This window comes from Salmo salar, chromosome 16 (assembly GCF_965601325.2).
Source record: "Salmo salar chromosome 16, fSalSal1, whole genome shotgun sequence".
Taxonomy (NCBI): Eukaryota; Metazoa; Chordata; class Actinopteri; order Salmoniformes; family Salmonidae; genus Salmo; species Salmo salar.
In genome coordinates, this window is record NC_138306.1 from 63,975,036 (window position 1) to 63,997,854 (window position 22,819).

Genomic DNA, 22,819 nt, shown 5'->3' on the forward strand with positions numbered 1-22,819 from the left:
TTCCTTTTCTCAGTCACGTACGTTCTCTCTTTCCCCCCCTCTGTCTTTCATTACACCTGCTCACTACTTGTTAGGGTCTACGCACACACGCTCACTCGCACACACAAAGAAACACAAATAATCACTCACTTGCCCGCGCACGCACACACGCCAAAGATCACTTTCTCCCTCCCAAATGAGTGTGAAAATAAGACGTGTAACTGACTTGTTAAATATTCATTTGTTTTTGACAGAAATGGGGGGAAAATGGAGACAAGACAAATTGCCTGGAGCAAGCGCTTTGTGCAAGAATCGTTAAATTATGCCAAAAGTCAGAAACGCAAACAATTGAAATAAAGCCCATATTTCACGTGCCGCCCTTGGGTGACAGATGCATCTCTCACTCTGTGGCTGTCAGAGAGGGAGCGCCCCCCCCCTCCCTCCCTCCTCTCATTCCTCTCTCGGCTAAGCAGCCTGATTGACACAGTATTACACCCGGGACTGGCCAGACACTGTTTAAAGATGCACACTCACACGCACCTTTCACTTTTGTCACACAGACACACCTTTCACTTCACACACACTCTTCCCTCGTTAATGAAGACGCTCCTGAGAACATTATATCTATCACACCGGTCCGACCTCACACCCTGAAAACACATTTTTCTCTCCGTCTTGTCGCTTACTCACTTTAACTCTCTTGGTCTCTCTCTCTCAACTCACTCTCTGCTTACTCCCTACTTTCTCCTCGGTTCTTCTTCCATTCCCCATTCTGCCTCTCTATATTGGTAATCATATTTTGTGTTGTGTTCATTTCTTAGACTTTGCGTTTGGAGGTTCCTGTATATCTTGATTTGGTCTGTGCGTGCTGCTGGATTCCCATGCAACTGGGACGTCAATGCAACTGGATGTGTGCGAGTGCACAAAGTGTGTGGGCTTGCACGCGTATCGCATCCATCGAGAAACTGATGAATCAATAACACCGTACATTCTGGGCCTACAGCTGAACAAAACGGTATTTCACTCAAAGCTCGCTTCAACACCATCTTTATTGCGACGATCCGAGTTGGCTCGACGGCAGTGGCGGTTCTAACGGCAATAGCTTCATCTGGGAGGGTGGTTTTGATCTATTTGGTCGTATAACTCGTAATACGAAGCGTTAATGGGAGGTGATTTAGCCCAAATTGCCGCCGCCTGCTTCGGTATGCATATGGAGGAAATAAGATAAATAGATTTAATTATGCCCAGTGGGAATAACGAGAGACGAGAGACTCTGTTTTAATTATTGAAGAGGGGCGTAGCTTTCTGCTGCCAGGAAGGAACTGGAATTAGCTTATCATGCTGTCAATCAAGGGAAGAGGAAGGTAGAGAAAGATATAGTGAGGAAGAGTGTGGAGCGTGGCAGAGTTCTGTGTGCGTGTCTGTTTCTGAATGAAAGAACACAAATTAGAGTAATGATTTTTTAGATGGACCGTTTCATTCTTTCTCAACATACTTGTAAACTTCTAGCTTCTTAACCGTCCTCTGTGTGATGTACACTACTGCAGCATTCCAGTGTTCTGTACCAGAAAACACCAAAGAGCCCCTGTTACATCACACCTCTTTATGTACGGTTGAAGTCGGAAGTTTACATACACTTAGGTTGGCGTCATTAAAACTCATTTTTCAACCACTCCACAAATTTCTTGTTAATAAACTATAGTTTTGGCAAGTCGGTTAGGACATCTACTTTGTGCATGACACAAGTCATTTTTCCAACAATTGTTTACAGACAGATTATTTCACTTATAATTCACTGTATCACAATTCCAGTGTGTCAGAAGTTTACATACACTAAGTTGACTGTGCCTTTAAACAGCTTGGAAAATTCCAGAAAATTATGCCATAGCTTTAGACATAATTTGAGTCAATTGGAGGTGTACCTGTGGATGTATTTCAAGGCCTACCTTCAAACTCAGTGCCTCTTTGCTTGGCATCATGGGAAACGCAAAAGAAATCAGCAAAGACCTCAGAAAAAAAATTGTAGACCTCCACAAGTCTGGTTCATTCTTGGGATCAATTTCCAAACGCCTGAAGGCACCACGTTCATCTGTACAAACAATAGTACAGAAGTATAAACACCATGGGACCACGCAGCCGTCATACTGCTCAGGAAAGAGACGCGTTCTCTCTCCTAGAGATGAACGTACTTTGGTGCGAAAAGTGCAAATCGATCCCAGAACAACAGCAAAGGACCTTGTTAAGATGCTGGAGGAAACCAGTACAAAAGTATCTATATCCACAGTAAAACGAGTCCTATATCGACATAACCTGAAAGGCCGCTCTGCAAGGAGCCACTGCTCCAAAACTGCCATAAAAAAGCCAGACTACGGTTTGCAACTGCACGTGGGGACAAAGATAGTACTTTTTGGAGAAATGACCTCTGGTCTGATGAAACAAAAATAGAACTGTTTGGCCATAATGACCATCGTTATGTTTGGAGGTAAAAGGGGGAGGCTTGCAAGCCGAAGAACACCATCCCAACCGTGAAGCACAAGGGTGGCAGCATCATGTTGTGGGGGTGCTTTGCTGCAGGAGGGACTGGTGCACTTCACAAAATAGATGGCATCATGAGGTAGGAAAATTATGTGGATATATTGAAGCAACATCTCAAGACATCAGTCAGGAAGTTAAAGCTTGGTCGCAAATGGGTCTTCCAAATGGACAATGACCCCAAGCATACTTACAAAGTTGTGGCAAAATGGCTTAAGGACAAAAAAGTCAAGGTATTGGAGTGGCCATCACAAAGCCCTGACCTCAAGCCTATAGAAAATTAGTGGGCAGATCTGAAAATCGTGTGCAAGCAAGGAGGCCTACAAACCTGACTCAGTTACACCAGCTCTGTCAAGAGGAATGGGCCAAAATTCACCGAACGTATTGTGGGAAGCTTGTGGAAGGCTACCCAAAATGTTTGACCCAAGTTAAACAATTTAAAGACAATGCAACCAAATACTAATTGAGTGTATGCAAACTTCTGACCCACTGGGAATGTGATGAAAGAAATAAAAGCTGAAATAAATCATTCTCTCTACTATTATTCTGACATTTCACATTCTTGAAATAAAGTGGTGATCCTAACTGACCTAAAACAGGGAATTTGTTTCTAGGATTAAAAGTCAGGAATTGTGAAAAACTGACTTTAAATGTATTTGGCTAAGGTGTATGTAAACTTCCGACTTCAGCTGTACTTGTTAATTGAACTTATCCCTACTTGTCTCTCCGGCTTCCAAAACTTCCAACTCCACCGAGGTACCGGTAGAAAATACACACAGCAATCTAATTACCGTGATAACATTTATAGGCTGTGAGACTGTGTTCTCTCTCTATCTCTCTCGCCGCCTCTGGAAGCCTCACTGTTCTCTCTATATATTCCTAAGCTCCAACCGTGCCATACTTTCGTGGGAGCTTTGGCTTATCCCTCCCTTTCTCATTTTCTCTCTCTCTCATTGTCGTTCTCACTCTTTCTCTCCCAGCTTGTTATTTTGGTACTCAAAGGCAGATGCGTATTTAGCTGGCATTATGGACGATCAACTCCTCGTCCGGTGGAATGTGTAGGAATGAGTGTATCATCCGTGTGTGTGTGTGGTGCTTCAGCTGGCCTAAGAGGTCAGGCCTACCCACCTGGAACGATGTCAGTGTTTGTGTGCGTGCGTGCGCATGCAACTGGAAGTGTGCGGCTGCCCGCAGTGTGTGTACGCATGCTTGCATGCGTATATTGCATATGTAACACCAGATGCACCATCTCAGCTATTCGCCTCATTCATTTCCATCCTAAAAGACAGACGCCGTCAATGAACTCCCCTGACAGACCGACAGACGGTAAACTGTCTCCTGACACATCACTCTTGCAGACTGAATGCCTGTTTAGCTACTCAATAGTGCTCACCAGTAACCAGTGTCCCACTGGCTCCATCCAACAGCTCTGAAGGAAGCCTATTTATTCACCACTCCCTGCTCTCTGCTTGTTGTCACACTGTAAAAAATAAAAGCAGCTTCATTTCCCGAGCTGCCAACCACGGAGGTGATAATGGAGGAAATGAGTCTTGCACACATAGGTAAAAACTGTTATATAGTGTAGCTATCACACATACTGGTTAATAGGCCACCGTATGTTTCTTCTCTCACTCTCTCTGCCTCCGTCTCTGTTTCTCCCTCTTTTTACCCTCCTTCCCGCTCTCCCTTCCTCCCAAGGGAGCCAATTCCACAGGTCGCAGGGCAGTTACATCACCCAGGCTGTCTGTGATCTCACTGTGTTTTGAACCTCATTAGAAAGAAGACACAATCCTTTTCTTTTACTCTTCCCCCCCCCTTCTCTCACCCACTTCCTCAGAATGTCATGTAATGAGCATGGGGAAGCTTCTGGAAGAGGTGATTAAGATGATGAGTAAAGGCACCTTCCAAAAAAGCTGATTTTCACTGGAACTCAACCGGACAGTCTTTTGTCTTGTCATACTTGTACATTTTGGGGATATTGGTTCTAGTTTTTTCATTTCCTTTCAGGAGGAGTGTCACCATCGTAGACCCAGGAGACATTCTGGTGACTCTGACACACCGGCAAAGGCAGACTAATGATGACAGTGCTATGCTAATAATGGTTCCGTTTGGCCCCTTGTGACAGTAGGACCACATTAAGCCGTGACACCAATGACCCAGTAACCCAGAGCATCCATCTTATACCATTATGTGAAAGTAATGCAGCCAGTGCTATGATGTTGGTGTAGTGTGCTTTGAATTAGGTCTCCCACTCTTTGTGTGGCTGTGTGTGGCTCCCAATGAGCTTTTCCACACAGAGTGGCGGCCATCTTCCTGTGTTGTTTCTCTAGCTTGTGGGACTGTCAGGTATCTCAGCATCAAATGGGAACAGGAAATGACAATGAAAAATTACATCTGTATTTCTGAATAAACATGATTTGATATAAGGACAAATTTACACAGCTAGATAGAATCCAGCTCCGAAGTCTGACTCGATACATTTTCTTTTGTCTTAAAACAAATCTGACTTCAAATCTGACCACCAATTCAGATCTCCACAACCTGATTGTCTTGGGTAAAGAAATGGTGAGGAGAGTGAGAGATTAGGGAAATGAAGGAGCGAAAAACTATGATGGAGGGGAAATGGGTTTGTACCTTCCCATGGCAGGTAGTGTCAGTGGTGTAAAGTACTTAAGTAAAAAATACTGATCCCTTATTGATGTCACTTGTTAAATTCACTTCAGTCTAGATGAAGGAGAGGAGACCAGTTGAAGAAGGATTTTTAAGCTTTGATACATAGATTGTGTATGTGTGCCATTCAGTGTGAATCAGCAAGTAAAAATATGTCTTTGAACAGGGTATGGTAGTAGGTGTCAGGCACACCTCAATACTGCTGGGTAGGCTTGGGCAGTATACTGTATACCGGGGTATTTGTGAAAAGACACAGGATGGTTTTTCAATACCTTTAAAAATGTGTTTGAAGTTTTTCAATACATTTCAATAGTTGTAGCTACTTTTTAAGTTAATACCTGCTGTCAACTTGTGTACCTGCCACATCATTTTACATTATGAAGCTTACCGTAGTTCCCCAGAACAGTTGAGCCAGTCACGTGGTTTGTATGCAATTCACTACTAAATATTTACCATCAGATGTCTTGTGGCTTTCTGCCATCAGTTTTTCTCCCATTTGCTCCATGCTCTTCTTTCAGAAAATAATGCATCACAGCTGTTCATTTGCACAATTTATCTTGTTAACTTTCACTTGTAAATGTCTACACTCACCAAAAATGACATTCAGTAGCTACAAGCTATGCTTGTATAACTTTATGATCTGGATTTGCCTGTATTTGCAATTACTTTGTTCGTTTTCTCTCATTAGCATTTAGCTACCAGCGCCTATGTGATTTTGACTATTCATTTTTTCAAATTTTGTTAGCATTCTGGTAATAGAAGCCCAACAGGCTTTTCTTGTGTTTGTAGTGCCCCATTGTGTGCTATGCCAGTAATACCGTAAAACCCAGAATTACAGGACTGTATGATGATATGAAAATCTGCATACCGCCCAAGCCAACTGCTGGCTTTTTCACGCTCAACAGTTTCCCGTGTGTATCAACAATGGTCCACCAGCCAAAGGCCGTCCAGCCAACTCAACTCAACACAATTATGGGGAGCATTGGAGTCTACATGGTCAAGCTTCGACACCTTGTGGAGTTCATGCCCAGGCTGTTCTGAAGGAAAAGGGGAGTGGGTCTCGATATTAGAAAGGTGTTCCTAATGTTTTATATCGATTTCTGTCTCTGTCTCTCTCTCTGTGTCTCTTTCTCTCTCTCTCTCTCTCTCCTCTCTCTCTCTGTCTCTCTCTCACAGAAGAAGAGAGAGGTGGTCTAATTTATGCACACATAATGATCAGGCCAGCTGTGGGTCTCCATCACACACACAATACTGTGTGAAAGAGCGGGACGAGCCACCCAGCTCACTTCTCTCATTGAGGGCCAGACTGCCGGTGTCTGTGAAATAGATACTACTGCCAGCACCATGCTAAGAATGGGCAATGATATCGGCCATTCATATTACTATTCTTCTAACAGTGATGCAATGTCTGCAGGTTGTACGGGAAGCTATGCTAGGCTAGTTGTGAGCTTTTTTATTCCTAGAGCTGTTTTTATAGTCTGGAGTAGGCTGATGTAGGCTGCACTCTCATATTCAAAGGTATTAAGTGTCACTGGTGCAAAGTTGACTAGCATTAGCTTGCTTTCCAGAGCCCGTATTTATCAAGCATCTCAGAGTTGTATGCTGATCTAGGATCAGGTCTTCCCTGTCCATAATGTAAAAGTGAACCAACCCCCGAGATGCTTGAAAAATATGGCTTAGGACTAACCCATGCACCTGGGTCAGCTGCAAAGAGACAAGGTTAAATTGCGATTATATTCTGTGATAATTCATCTCCAATCTGGCAACCCAGCAGCAGTGCAGTGATAATCCGCTGATTTGAGTTTGTCCTCTGTCTTCCATCAGGGTTGCCATTCACACCATGTCCCCCTCAGGGCTGTAATGAGAAGAGCCAGTGACAAGAGTTAAGACAAGCCCCTGTCCCTAATGAGCTAAACACAGAGATCAGATTGGACTCAGCAGGGAGCTGACACACATGCACAGGCACACGCACACACCAAACACCACGGTCACGTTCAGTATCGATATGTGAATTAATCCAGGGATGTGTATGTCTTTCTGTCTGTGAAGGCCATTGGGGGAATAATCAGTAGCTCAGGTGTCCCTTCGGAAGCTTGAGAGTGATTCAACTTCATGCCTGGAGGGCAAAAACACTTTAGGGCCCGTAATCACAAAGTGTGCTGTCTAGGATCATTTTTGCCTTTTGCATCCAAATGATTGAGGGGAGATCTGTTTCTAGATCAGCACTTCTACTGATATTTTGTGAATACAGGCTCTGGTTTTGGATCTTATCTTCTAATCAGGGACTGGTCCAGACCTGGCATTCCAGGCAAATAGACTTTGGCCAATTACTGACATGAATCAATCAATAAACTATACTGAACAAAAATATAAACGCAACATGTGAAGTGTTGGTCCCATGTTTCATGAGCTGAAATAAAAGATATCAGAAATGTTCCATACAAACAAAAAGATTATTTCTCTCAAATGTTGTCCTTGACCAATATAATCCATCCATAAACCTGACAGGTGTTGCATGTCATAAAGCTGATTAAACAGCATGATCATTACACAGGTGCACCTTGTGCTGGGGACAATAAAAGGCCACTGAAATGTGCAGTTTTGTCACATAACACAATGCCACAGATGTCTCAAGTTTTGAGGGAGCGTGCAATTGGCATGCTGACTGCAAGAATGTTCAACAGAGCTGTTACCAGATAATTTAATGTTAATCTCTCTACCATAAACCGCCTCCAATGTCGTTGTAGAAAATGTGTCAGTATGTCCAACCGGCCGCACAACCGCAGCCCACGTGTAACCACCCCAGCCCAGGACCTCCATATCCTGTTCCTTCACCTGCGGGATTGTCTGAGGATGGGGGGGTTGAGTATTTGTGTCTGTAATACAGCTATTTTGTTGGGGGAAAACAATTTCTGATTGGCTGGGCCTGGCTCCCAAGTGGGTGGGCCTCTGCCCTCCTAGTCACACCCATGGCTGCGGCCTTGGCCAGTCATGTGAAATCCATAGATGAAGGCTTAATGAATTTAGCATGTTGCATTTATATTTTTGTTCAGTATATGTGAGAAGATAAAACAAAAATATTTTAGAGGTCAGATTAAGGTGAAGTTTCCTGTAGATGCTGACCCTGGGTCTGTTTTGCATTTTCCCCACTAATGGTTAAGGTTGGGGTAGGGGGATGGGAGACTGTTCCTAGATCTGTACCTAGGGGAAACTTCTCCCCGGAGCTACACACTCTCACCTCTGTCTGTCAGAAAGCATGTTGTATCAGTTCAGAATACATACTGTATATTAATACCAGTTAATCATCATCTCAACCACATTTCCAACTCACTAACACACCCACTGCATTAACCCACTCTCGCAAATCATCACACTACATTATCACCAACCTTTAGCGCCTTTTCCTCTGGTACAATGGTTAAAAGGCGCTAACGTTTGGGAGTGAGTTTGGTTCAAATGTGTGTGGGTGTAATAGTGTTTGTGTGAGCTATGGGTACTGTTTCTCAGCTGTGAATTGCTAACGTGTGTGTGTGTGTGTGTGTGTGTGTGTGTGTGTGTGTGTGTGTGTGTGTGTGTGTGTACGCTAGTACACGTGTGTGGTCGACATGGTATCTATGTGTGCACATACGTACAGTACCAGTCAAAAGTTTGGGCACACCTACTCATTCCAGGGTTTTTATTGAATTTTTACTATTTTCTACATTGTGGAGTAATAGTGAAGATATCGAAACTATGAAATAACACATGGACTCATGTAGTAACCAAAGTGTTAAACAAATTAAAATATATTTTATATTTAAGATTCTTCAAATTGCCACCCTTTGCTTTGACAGCTTTGCAAACTCTTGCCATTCTCTCAACCAGCTTCATGAGGTAGTCACCTGGAATGCATTTTAATTAACAGGTGTGCCTTCTTAAAAGTTAATTTGTGGAATTTCTTTCCTTAATGCATTGGAGCCAATCAGTTGTGTTGTGACAAGGTAGGGGTGGTATACAAAAGATAGCCCTATTTAGTAAAAGACTAAGTCCATATTATGGCAAGAACAGCTCAAATAAGCAAAGAGAAACAACATGAAGGTCAGTCAATCCGGTAAATGTCAATTACGTTGAAAGTTTCTTCAAGTGCAGTCACAATAACCATCAAGTGCTATGATGAAACTGGCTCTCATGAGGACCGCCACAGGAAAGGAAGACCCAGAGTTACCGCTGCTGCAGAGGATAAGTTCATTAGAGTTAACTGCACCTCAAATTGCAGCCCAAATAAATGCTTCACAGAGTTCAAGTAACACACATTTCAACATCAACTGTTCAGAGGAGACTGCGTGAATCAGGCCTTCATGGTCGAATTGCTGCAAAGAAACCACTACTAAAGGACACCAATAAGAAGACTTGGTTGGGCCAAGAAACACGAGCAATGGACATTAGACCAGTGGAAATTGGTCCTTTGGTCTGATGAGTCCAAATTTGAGATTTTTTGGTTCCAACTGCCGTGTCTTTGTGAAACGCAGAGCAGGTGAACAGATGGGCTCTGCATGTGTGGTTCCCGTCGTGAAGCATGGAGGAGGAGGTGTGATGGTGTGGGGGTGCTTTGCTGGTGACACTGTCTGTGATTTACTTAGAATTCAAGGCACACTTAACCAGCATGGCTACTGCAGCATTCTGCAGGGAAACGCCATCCCATCTGGTTTACGCCTAGATGGACTACCATTTGTTTTTCAACAGCACAGTGACCCAACACACCTCCAGGCTGTGTAAGGGCTATTTGACCAAGAAGGAGACTGATGGAGTGCTGCATCAGATGACCTGGGCCTCACAATCAGCTGACCTCAACCCAATTGAGATGGTTTGGGATGAGTTGGACCACAGAGTGAAGGAAAAGCAGCCAACAAGTGCTCAGCATATGTTGGAAGACTGTTCCCCATATGTGGGAAGACCTTCAAGACTGTTGGAAAAGCATTCCAGGTGAAGCTGGTTGATGGAATGTCAAGAGTGTGCAAATTAATACAAATGAAAACATATATTTAACCTTTATTTAACTAGGCAAGTCAGACCAAATTCTTATTGACAATGACGACCTACCCTGGGGAAACCCGGACGGCGCTGGGCCAATTGTGCGCTATGGGACTCCCAATCACAGCCGGTTGTTATACAGCCAGGATTCGAACCAGGACTGTAGTGACGCCTTTTGCACTGAGATGCAGTGCCTTAGACCGCTGCGCCACTCAGGAGCAGCAAGGCAGAGGGTGGCTACTTTAAAGAATGTCAAATGTAAAATATATGTTGATTTGTTTAACTCTTTTTTTGGTTACCACATGATTCCATATGTGTTATTTCATAGTTCTGATGTCTTTACTATTATTCTACAATGTAGAAATTTGTAAAAATAAAGAACAATCCTTGAATGAGTAGGTGTTTCCAAACTTTTGACTGGTGTACTGTATGTGTGTGTGTGTGTGTGAGATGCGTGCGTGCGTGCATGTGGAGGGTCTATGTGTGTAATCGATGCTGAACAGTGTCCTGCTGTGTGGAAGTGTGAACACATGTTTGGCTGCGGTGTGATCTGGACTCTGCTGTTTTGGTTCCAGACATGAAGCCCTGAGTCCACTCCTTCTCTTCCCTCTTATAGTCTCTCCACGACTGTGTGGCCTCCTACTCAACTAGAAATAGTTCCTTTCGTAATCTCTGCTGAGTCTATTTTTGCATTACGAACCGCCACAATGTTTTGAATCCCAAATGAAAAAAATATCTTACCAATTTTCTTTCACTTGGTCTCTCCCTCTTTCACTCTTTCAATCCCCCACTCCCTCCCTAGGTTTGGCAAGAAAAAGGAGGAGAACAGCAAGGCGGAGGTGAAGGCTGCCAAGCAGAAGTTGGAGGCTCTGAGCGAGGAGGAGCTGGACAAGATTGAGGAGGGAGTGAGGTGAGCGCACACCGTTCGGCCTGTTGTCTGTGTGTACATCAATCAATGCTCTGTCCGTGTCTCTGTCTTCCTGTCTTTCGGTCTGTCGCACTCGGGCTCCACCCTCCGTCATTCAAACACCACTCTATGACGTATATAAAATGTATGCAGTTTTTTGTTCAATGCCATCAAGTTAATGTGAGTTTGATTCAGACAGTGAGTGACAGTATCTGTCCCCTCTTATATGACCGACAGACACGAGCTCCGTTACATTGAGGTGTGGGACTGCCACGTGACCCCCGACCCCCTGCCACCCGACTTGGAGGACGATGACCAGGACCCCAACTACGCCCGCATCAACACCTTTCAGGAGCCCCCCAAGGGCCCCTCAGCCTCCTACTTCAGCCGCACCCCTTCTCCTCAGCGGGCCCTCAGGGGGCCCTCACACAGCCGCCAGCCCTCGGCAGAAGACTTAGAGGGGCTCTATGCCAAGGTAAACAAGCAGAGAGCCACGCCCTCGACTTCCACGTCGCAGCTTCAGCCCCCTCTGAGCAACAGGTGAGTTGATCCAAAAACCAGGAAATCACTCCTTCACAGTGCACTCCAATGTATGGCCTTGAGTTGTTATAGTAGGTCATACTGTCACTATGGGGTCAGTGGGATTGGGCAAGCATGGGGGGATATTTTGTTATCTTTGTTGCCTTCAAAGATCCACTTAAATACATTATCTATCATGGATATAAGGTCCCGCAGTTGACAGTGCATGTCAGAGCAAAAACTAAGCCATGAGGTCGAAGGTATTGTCCATAGAGCTCCGAGACAGGATTGTGTCGAGGAACAGATCTGGGGAAGGGTACCAAAACAATTCTGCAGCATTGAAGTTCCCCAAGAACACAGTGGCCTCCATCATTCTTAAGATGGAAGAAGTTTGGAACCACCAAGACTCTTCCTAGAGCTGGCTGCCTGGCCAAACTGAGCAATTGGGGGAGAAGCGCCTTGGTCAGGGAGGTGACCAAGAACCCAATAGTCACTCTGACAGAGTTCCTCTGTGGAACCTTCCAGAAGGACAACCATCTCTGCAGCACTCCACCAATCAGGCCTTTATGGTAGGGTGGCCAGACAGAAGCCACTCCTCAGTAAAGGGCACTTGGAGTTTGCCAAAAGGCACCTAAAGGACTCTGTCCATGAGAAACAGGATTCTCTTATCTGATGAAACCAAGATTGAGATCTTTGGCCTGAATGCCAAGTATCACGTCAAGAGGAAACCTGGCACCATCCCTACAGTGAAGCATGGTGGTGGCAGCATCATGCTGTGGGGATGTTTTTTTGATCGGCAGGGACTGGGAGACTAGTCAGGATTGAGGGAAAGATGAACAGAGCAAAGTACAGAGAGATCCTTGATAAAAACCTCAGACTGGGGCGAAGGTTCACCTTCCAACAGGACAATGACCCTAAGCACACAGTCCAAAACAATGCAGGAGTGGCTTTGGGACAAGTCTCTGAATGTCCTTGACTGGCCCAGCCAGAGCTCGGACCCAATCAAACATCTCTGGAGAGACCTGAAAATAGCTGTTCAGCGACGCTCCCCATCCAACCTCACAGAGCTTGAGAGGATCTGCAGAGAAGAATGGGAGAAACTTGCCAAATACAGGTGTGCCAAACTTGTAGCGTCATAACCAAGGAGACTCGAGGCTGTAATCGCTGCCAAATGTGCTTCAACAAAGTACTGATTAAAAGGTCTGAATACTTATTTAAATGTGTGATTTCATTTTTTAATATATATTTTTATATTTGCTAAAATTTCTAAACCTATTTTTGCATTGCCATTATGGGGTATTGTGTGTAGATTGATGAGAGAAGAGAAGAAAAAAAACGATTGAATCCATTTTATAATAAGGCTGTAACATAACAAAATGTGGGAAAATTCAAGGAGTCTGAATATTTTCAGAATGCGCTGTATAGCTCACAGCCCAACGCACAGCCGTGGATGCATACTTTATCAGTATACTGTACTATAGCGTTTGTCAGCATGGGGGTTTAGGGTCTGCAGAGCCTCAAGCTTTGCCCGAAGCAAACATTTAATGTACGCTGTTTTAAATCATTAAGGAGATTGTGTCATTTTAAAGAGAGAGAGGTAACAAACAACCTCTAAATTGTCAAACGCCTGTTCTCTTTGCTACCGCACGGCAAGCAGTACTAGTGCACCAAGTCTGGAACCAACAGGACCCTGAACAGCTTCTACCCCCAAGCCATGACTGCTAAACAAGACTGTTAAATAGCAGATCAAATGGCTACCCGGACTACCTGCATTGACCCTTTTTTGCACTAACTCTCTTGTACTGACTCTATGCACACACACTGGACCCTTCCCATACACTCACACATACTTACACTGACACCCCAACACACACTACGCACGCCTACACATAGAACGCACACACACATGCATACTGACGCCGCACATACACACTCACAAACATTCACACTCACCGCATATGCTGCTGCTACTGTCTATTATCTGCCATGTTGCCTAGTCACTTTACCCCTACCTACAGTGGCAAGAAAAAGTATGTGAACCCTTTGGAATTACCTGGATTTCTGCATAAATTGGTCATGAAATGTCATCTGATCTTCATCTAAGTCAACACAATAGACAAACACAGTCTGCTCAAACTAGTAACACACAAGCAATTATGTTTTCATGTCTTTTTTTGAACACACTGTGTAAACATTCACAGTGCAGGGTGGAACAAGTATGTGAACCCTTGGATGTAATAACTGGTTGACCCTCCTTTGGCAGCAATGACCTCAACCGAACGTTTTCTGTAGTTGCGGATCAGACCTGCACAACGGTCAGGAGGAATTTTTGACCGTTCCTCTTTACAAAACTGTTTCAGTTCAGCAATATTCTTGGGATGTCTGGTGTGAACCACTCTCTTGAGGTCATGCCACAGCATCTCAATCGGGTTGAGGTCAGGACTCTGACTGGGCCGCTCCAGAAGGCATATTTTCTTCTGTTGAAGCCATTCTGTTGTTGATTTACTTCTGTGTTTTTGATCGTTGTCCTATTTCATCACTCAACTTCTGTTGAGCTTCAATTGGCGGACAGATAGCCTTACATTCTCCTGCAAAATGTCTTGATTAACGTTGGAATTCATTTTTCCGTCAACGATAGCAATCTGTCCAGGCCCTGAGGCAGCAAAGCAGTCCCAAACCATGATGCTCCCTCCACCATACTTTACAGCTGGGATGAGGTTTTGATGTTGGTGTGCTGTGCCTTTTTTTTTCTCCCCACATAGTGTTGCGTCTTCCTTCCAAACAACTCAACTTTAGTTTCATCTGTCCGCAGAATATTTTTGGAACATCCAGGTGCTCTTTCATGAACTAAAGATGTGCAGCAATGGGTTTTTTTGGACAGCAGTGGCTTCTTCCGTGGTGTCCTCCCTTGAACACCGTTCTTGTTTAGTGTTTTACGTATCGTAGACTCGTCAACAGAGATGTTAGCATATTCCAGAGATTTCTGTAAGTCTTTAGTTGACACTAGGATTCTTCTTTTCCTCATTCATTGAGCATTCTGCGCTGTGCTCTTGCAGTCATCTTTGCAGAACGGCAACTTCTAGGGAGAGTAGCAACAGTGCTGAACTTTCTCCATTTATAGACAATTTGTCGAACCATGGACTGATGAACATCAAGGCTTTTATAGATACTTTTGTAACCCTTTCCAGCTTTATGCAAGTCAACAATTCTTAATCTTAGGTCTTCTGAGATCTCTTTTGTTCGAGGCATGGTTCACATCAGGCAATGCTTCTTGTGAATAGCAAACTCAAATTTTGTGAGTGTTTTTTATAGGGCAAGGCAGCTCTAACCAACATCTCCAATCTCGTCTCATTGATTGGACTCCAGGTCAGCTCACTCCTGACTCCAATTAGCTTTTGGAGAAGTCATTAGCCTAGGGGTTCACATACTTTTTCGGACCTAGACTGGGGACGTTTAAATGATGTATTCAATATAGACAAGACAAATACAGTAACTTGTGTATTATTAGTTAAAGCACACTGTGTTTTGTCTATTGACTTAGATCAGATCAAATGTTATGACCATTTTATGCAGAAATCCAGGTAAATCCAAAGGGATCACAGACTTTTTCTTGCCACTGTATATGTGCATAGCTCCTTCAATGAACTCGTATCCCTGCGCATCGACTCAGTACTGGTACTCCCTTTATATAGGCGTGCTATTTTTACTCGTTATTGTTATTCATTATTCACTGTGTATTTCTTCCTCATGTCACTATTTTTTAATCTTTATCTTAACTTTGCATGTGTGAGAAAAGGACCCGTAAGTAAGCATTTCACTGTTCATCTACACCTGTTTGCGAAGCATATGGCAAATAAAATGTTATTTTATTTGAAAGTTAGAGGGAGATTATGATAGAGGGAAGGAGGGAGAGGGATGGGAAAATAATAGATTGACTGCAATGAAGGGAACGAGTCAGACATACGGAGGGGAAAAAAGGGGAGGATAATTAGCCACAGTCTAGCAGCTTGACAGATCAGTTAGACTCCTCTAACTGGCCACTTAATTACTCCACCATTCTGTTCTTCTTTCCTCTTCCCTCATTCTTTCCATTTCTCCCTCTCGCTTTCCCTTTTTCTCCTTTTCTTTCTCTTTGTCTCTGCCTCCCTCTCTCTTTCTCCCTCTCCTCTCCCTGCTCGACTACAGCAGCATAATCTGAACGCTCCATATTCTACTGACATTTATAATGGATGACTAATTGGAGCTAGGAACAGCGTAACATGATCAACTTAGTCTGGTTGGAATTGACTGTACGATAGTTTAGTTACGCCACATAGTCCTGGGTTCCAACCACACACACATTTACAGACTTACAACACACATCTGCTTGCGAAACGCACCCATTCATTGATTCATTCATGCATATGGACACACAGCTTTGCCGACACACACTCAAACCCGCTCAGTGGTTTTGCTGCGAAGCCTTTTTGTAACCTAGCAACACTCCAGTCTAGAATCCAATGATGAATTATATTATGGCTTAATTTGTGTGTGTGTGCGCGTGTGTGTGTGTATACGTGTGTGTGTTTGATGTGCACATGCTCAGTAGTGGTGCGTCCTCCTCCCCCCTCACCTGTCAGAGAGGAGCAAGTTGACTCTGGAGTGTCTACATAATTTAGCGCCCGGAAATGTTTTTATTTGGACTTCGATGGCAGGTGCGTCCATGGATGGGTGTCACATTTGATTACAGCGACACTAAGGGCTAACCTGTGGAGAAAAACGCTTGTCAAATATTATTAGAGAAAAGGTCATCTAGTCTCCCCACAGACCAGGGAAAGGGAGGAGAGGGAGGAAAGAGGGAACAAAAAATTGTCACCTGAGGAGTTTCTTATAAAGCCATGTATCGTATTTCAATGTAGTTAAATAAAAAATATGAACGTCAGAATACAAAATGTACAGTTGAAGTCGGAAGTTTACATACACTTAGGTTGGAGTCATTAAAACTCGTTTTTCAACCACTCCACAAATACAGATGTCAGTCTCAGTACACTCAGTACAGATGTCAGTCTCAGTACACTCAGTACAGATGTCAGTCTCAGTACACTCAGTACAGATGTCAGTCTCAGTACACTCAGTACAGATGTCAGTCTCAGTACACACCCACATATACAGTTGAAGTCGGAAGTTTACATACACTTAGCTTGGAGTCATTAAAACTCGTTTTTCAACCACTCCACAAATTTCTTGTTAACAAACTATAGTTTGGCAAGTCGGTTAGGACATCTACTTTGTGCATGACACGTCATTTTTCCAACAATTGTTTACAGACAGATTATTTAACTTATAATTCACTGTATCACAATTCTAGTGGGTCAGAAGTTTACATAAACTAAGTTGACTGTGCCTTTAAACAGCTTGGAAAATTCCAGAAAATGATGTCATGGCTTTAGAAGCTTCTGATAAGCTAATTGACATCATTTGAGTCAATCGGAGGTGTACCTGTGGATGTATTTCAAGGCCTCAGTGCCTCTTTGCTTGACATCATGGGAAAATCAAAAGAAATTAGCCAAGACCTCAGAAAAATAATTGTAGACCTCCACAAGTCTGGTACTTGGGAGCAATTTCCAAATGCCTGAAGAAACCACGTTCATCTGTACGAACAATAGTACGCAAGTATAAACACCATGGGACCACGCAGCCGTCATACCGCTCAGGAAGGAGATGTGTTCTGTTTTTTTATTTTTATTTCACTTTTATTTAACCAAGTAAGCTAGTTGAGAACAAGTTCTCATTTACAACTGCGACCTGGCCAAGATAAAGCAAAGCAGTGCGACAGAAACAACAACACAGAGTTACATGGAATAAACAAGCGTACAGTCAACACAATAGAAAAAAAAATAACCTCTATTTACAGTGTGTGCAAATGGCATGAGGAGGTAAGGCAATAAATAGGCCATAGTAGCAAAGTAATTACAATTTAGCAGATTAACACTGGAGTGATAGATGAGCAGATGATGATGAGCAGATGATGGTATGTAAGTAGTGAAGTAGTGTCTCCTAGAGATGAAAGTACTTTGGTGTGAAAAGTGCAAATCAATCCCAGAACAACAGCAAAGGACCTTGTGAAGATGCTGGAGGAAACGGGTACAAAAGTATTTATATCCACAGTAAAACGGGTCCTATATCGACATAACCTGAAAGGCCGCTCTGCAAGGAAGAAGCCACTGCTCCAAAACCACCATAAAAAAAGCCAGACTACGGTTTGCAACTGCACATGGGGACAAAGATCGTACTTTTTGGAGAAATGTCCTCTGGTCTGATGAAACAAGAAATAGAACTGTTTGGCCATAATGACCATCGTTATGTTTGGAGGAAAAAGGGGGAGGCTTGCAAGCCAAAGAACACCATCCCAGCTGTGAAACACGGGGGTGGCAGCATCATGTTGTGAGGGTGCTTTGCTGCAGGAGGGACTGGTGCACTTCACAAAATAGATGGCATCATGAGGTAGGAAAATTATGTGGATATATTGAAGCAACATCTCAAGACATCAGTCAGGAAGTTAAAGCTTGGTCGCAAATGGCTTAAGGACTTCAAAGTCAAGGTATTGGAGTGGCCATCACAAAGCCCTGACCTCAATCCTATAGAAAATTTGTGGGCAGAACTGAAAAAGCGTGTGCGAGCAAGGAGGCCTACAAACCTGACTCAGTTACACCAGCTCTGTCAGGAGGAATGGGCCAAAATTCACTCAACTTAGTGTGGGAAGCTTGTGGAAGGCTACCCGAAATGTTTGACCCAAGTTAAAAGTTTTAAAGGCTATGCTACCAAATGCTAATTGAGTGTATGTAAACTTCTGACCCACTGGGAATGTGATGACAGAAATAAAAGCTGAAATAAATCATTCTCTCTACTATTATTCTGACATTTCACATTCTTGAAATAAAGTGGTGATCCAAACTGACCTAAGACGGGGACTTTTTACTAGGATTAAATGTTAGGAATTGTGAAAAACTGAGTTTAAATGTATTTGGCTATGGTGTATTTAAACATCCGACTTCAACTGTATATAGCCCTTATCCTAGACACTAGTCCATCTGCAACCCATAAGGACAGTATGCACTAGTGGTGTCAGTAGGAAAGACAGGGAGATGGTGTGGTTGGAGTTCTCCAGAACTATGCTGACCGAATCGTTGCACCATCGCCCTCTCAGCCACCATAATTGCAACATTCCTCAACGGATGATCAATACAGCACCATTTCAGTTTACTTAAACTTTCCTTCATCCTGTCCTGTCTTCTCTTTGATGTGGCCAGTCAGAGACAGTCCGAGTCCCGGTGGCCCTAGTTCAATGGCCAAGTCTCCCTAATTAGTCCTCCTGAGGTTGGACACATACACACACACACACACAGGTGAGACCAAAGGGAATGGAATGTTCTGAAAGTTCTGGCTCCCCCATCCCTCCCCCTGGATAAGAGGAAAAATAAATATCTTTACCCTTTACTGAACTTTCCACTGGTGCTCTGGGCTCCCTGGTGTCTGGGTGGCAAACGAGGGGAAATTAGCTTCTGATGACAACCTGGTTCAATGCTCCCACGCATGGACACACACACATAGACACACAAACGTGCCTGCATAGACATGGTGAATTTAGGTGTACCTGACCTCAAAGACCAGCTGAATCACCAATTCTCTGATCTTAGTATTTATGCTTTCTGCCTAAAGTTTATGCTTAATGGAGGAGTTATAACCTCCCACATTATTCTGAAATGTTTGTATTCTGTTAAACAGTTGAGCTAAGTAAAGAACCGTCTGCCCAGTTCCCACTAGGGTTAAATATTATCCCGGGATTTTACAAATGTTCCATCCCGAGAATAAGTAACTTTTCTCCCAGATAACCCGGTATTTCCCGCCAAAACCGGAATTGTCCTTCAAAGCGTTATAAAGCATATGAATAGGCCTATGTCCAGATGTGATTTAGAGCTTTGATTGAAAATTCAATCCTGACGCTACCTGAGCCTGATGAGCCCTACATTAGACATTTAATGAGGCCAAGCCCAAATGGTTGTGCCGTTATCCAATACATATATTATATATGGCTACTGCACATTACACATAACAGAAAAACCTAAAAGCCCATAGATGGAGCAAGCTATGTGTTCTCTTGGGTAACCATTTTTTATTAGCTCTAGTAGTGTATATGTGTATGTATGTGTGTGTGTGTGTGTGATATATATATATATATATATATATTATATATATATATATATATTTATATATATATATATATTGTGTCAGTCCAGAAAAGGATTATCTATTGTGGATGCAATTTGAATGGAGTTGGAGAACGACTGTGAGAGACTGATATTCAAGCTGCAATAAAAAAAATGTTTTTTATATATATATCATCTTTACAATTAAAAAAATAAGGTGACCCCCGAAAGCCAGATATAGATGGGTAAATCAGACACGCATTCCGTCTTTATATTATTGCATAGACCATGCTGCAGAAAATGCAGGCCTACCTGTCACAAAACAGGAAAGTTACCATGGTGAGATGATAGGTCTACTGTACATGCATTGTGAACTGCACTCCATACTGAGATGGGTTGTCTGTCCCCACCCTGAGCGTTGATGATTTATCATGCAGAGGCCATAGAGAAGCCATATTTAGACATTGCGTATAATTTAACAGTTCTATTTCACGCCATGTGTTCATATAAATAATTTCTTATAACTTACTCGTACCTCGCAGTTATTTATCGTGTGAAAAGGGAGTGGTTTTGGGCGGCAAATCCCAGTAAATCTCGGAAGCCGGGTTCGCGCCATTCAACCATATTGCCCACTATCTTCTCTCTCTCCCCCTTGATATTTCAAAGTACTTTCAGTAGCAGTTCCTATAGGTGCACTGAATTTTTAGGAATTTAAACTGGTTAAGGTGTGGAGAAATGCTGGATGCAAGAGCAATATATTTACGTGTTTTATTAAACAAATTGTGTACAGGGACACCAAAACTACACTTCTGCAAGGTTTGTAATAATCTGTCACCCTCTAGATGGTGGAGCTCCCGAGTGGCGCAGCAGGCTAAGGCGCTGCATCTCATTGCAAGAGGCGTCACTACAGTCCCTGGATCGAATCCAGGCTGTATCACATCCAGACGTAATTGGGAGTCCCATAGGGCGGCGCACAATTGGCCCAGCGTCGTACGGGTTTGGCCGGGGAAGGCCGTCATTGTAAATACTTGCCTAGTTAAATAAAGGTTACATTTTAAAAAGTTGTCACTCCACCCTTGTAGTTCATTGATAAATTAAGATCACTAATTAGTAAGGAACTCCCCTCAACTGGTTGTCTCGGTCTTAATTGAAAGGAAAAACCAAAAACCCGCTGACACTCTGCCCTTCGTGGAATGAGGTTGACACCCCTGCTCAAGAGGGAAGGGCGAACCGAAATACTCTTCCTCATCTGTTCGTTGTTTCATCCTTCCGTGCCTAGTTCCAAAACATAACATCAAGGCCTGGGACCTGGGGGTTGAATAGACTATACATTTGAACCGTCTTCATCGCTTAAGGACACCAATTACCGAATATTTTTTATTTTATATATATATATTTTTTTTTTTTTGGGGCTCAGGGGCCCAGATACCAATTACAAAGACTTGCTTTACAGTAACCTCTGACCTTAGAGATGGTACCTTGAGAACAAATTCCTATAGGGAATAATCATCAAAATAGGGTTCTTAACAGAATGAAGGGGGAGTCATTTAGTAGGTATGTGCTGAACCTTTACATGGACTGCGTCTAAAATGGCACCATCCTAGTCCCTAAAAGAAGTGTTCTACATAATGCAGGGCTGCTCAACCTTGTTCCCGGAGAGCTACCATCCTGTAGGTTTTCGCTCTATCCCCAGTTGCAACTAACATGAGCTTATCAACCAGTTGATTGTTAGAATCAGGTGTGCGAGATTAGGTTGGAGCAATAATTAGAATGTTTTTTCATTACGAGAGACGACATGCTCAATCAAGATGGCAGCCCTAATGATGGTTCGAAGACCGCATGAATGGGTTTTTGAAAATGTCTTCTTTCTCTGCTCTGAATGTCCCTGCTCAGCTGCTGTAGCTACTGGAGTAGAAGTGGGAGGGAGGGAGGGGGGGGTGAGTTGAGTGGGTGATGGATGAAACGATTGGTCCATATTTTAAACATCCTCACCTTAAACAGTGAAGTCCTCAATTTCAAAACAAACGACATCAACGATGCTACGTGAAGACCAAGGGTTAGTCTTCACGTATTATTTTAGGACCGTGTTCTAATTTGGACCTATTGTAAATTGCACATTTAAATCAATGGAAGAATTAGGCGAGAACTCGACTTATATGCCTGAATTTCAAATTGGTATTAGTCCCTGAGTGGTGGTAGCTGCAGGGTATTGCGTTTGTGTGTGTGTGTGTCCGTTTGATTGTGTGGCAGGTGAGGGACTGCAGCTCTGTCTGTCAGTCTGTTCCACTGTGTATTCGGCTGGGTTGGTAGAGAGAGACTCTGCATATCAATGGATGTCTGCCTCAGTCTGTCCCCATTGACAGGAGGTAGGATGGTTTAGAACAACACATTCACATCCTCTTGTCAGCGCACCACCAGAGCACCAGCCAGGCCTGCTAATTAAGGCCATGGTCATTAAAGGAACTTCTAGCATTTATGCCTGTGCTGGTTCCCCTCTAATGAAGCTCTCACTCCTGCCCCAGAATCAATACCTGCCTTGGGTCACAACATTAGTATGAGTGGGAGAGGTTGGGTGTCTAGTTTGTTTGTGGGTGTGTATGCATAAATTTGTGTGTGTGGGTTACCAAACTTGGTAAACTCTTGCTCTTTCTCTCGCTCTCTCTCTCATCTTATATTGGTCTGTCGTCTCTTTCCATGTAACACAGAGTGGATTTTACATGTATGGTTCCTGTGTTGTATGGTTCATGTGTCTTCCTGTGATTTTATTGGAGCTCTTTCTCGCTCTTTTTTTATTTCTCTTTCTCTCAGTGAGCGTGTCCAGAAGCTCAGGAGAGAGCTCCAGCAGGCCCGTGCTGCGCCCGCTTACGAAGAGCTGGAGGTCATCCGCCGCAGAGCCCTCGACTACGACCCACCGCGAGTGAGTGTGCGTACGTGCGCATGCGCATGCGCGCTCGGGCACATTATGCATCTGTGTGGGTGCTTGAATGTATGGGTGTGGACATGAATGTGTGTGTGT

The 22,819-nt window shown here is 43.5% G+C and overlaps 1 protein-coding gene across 1 annotated transcript in view; it reads left to right on the plus strand.

The window, feature by feature from the left end:
* Window positions 1-10,913: 10,913 nt before the first annotated feature.
* LOC145861049 (partitioning defective 3 homolog B) overlaps window positions 10,914-22,819 on the plus strand; it is a gene marked incomplete at its 5' end in the record, with an annotated part of 41,904 nt that continues 29,998 nt past the window's right edge. The window contains 3 exons of the mRNA XM_082962408.1: window positions 10,914-11,101; window positions 11,336-11,638; window positions 22,612-22,720. Coding sequence (XP_082818534.1) covers window positions 10,914-11,101; window positions 11,336-11,638; window positions 22,612-22,720 — 600 coding nt within the window. The remainder of the gene's footprint in view (window positions 11,102-11,335; window positions 11,639-22,611; window positions 22,721-22,819) is intronic.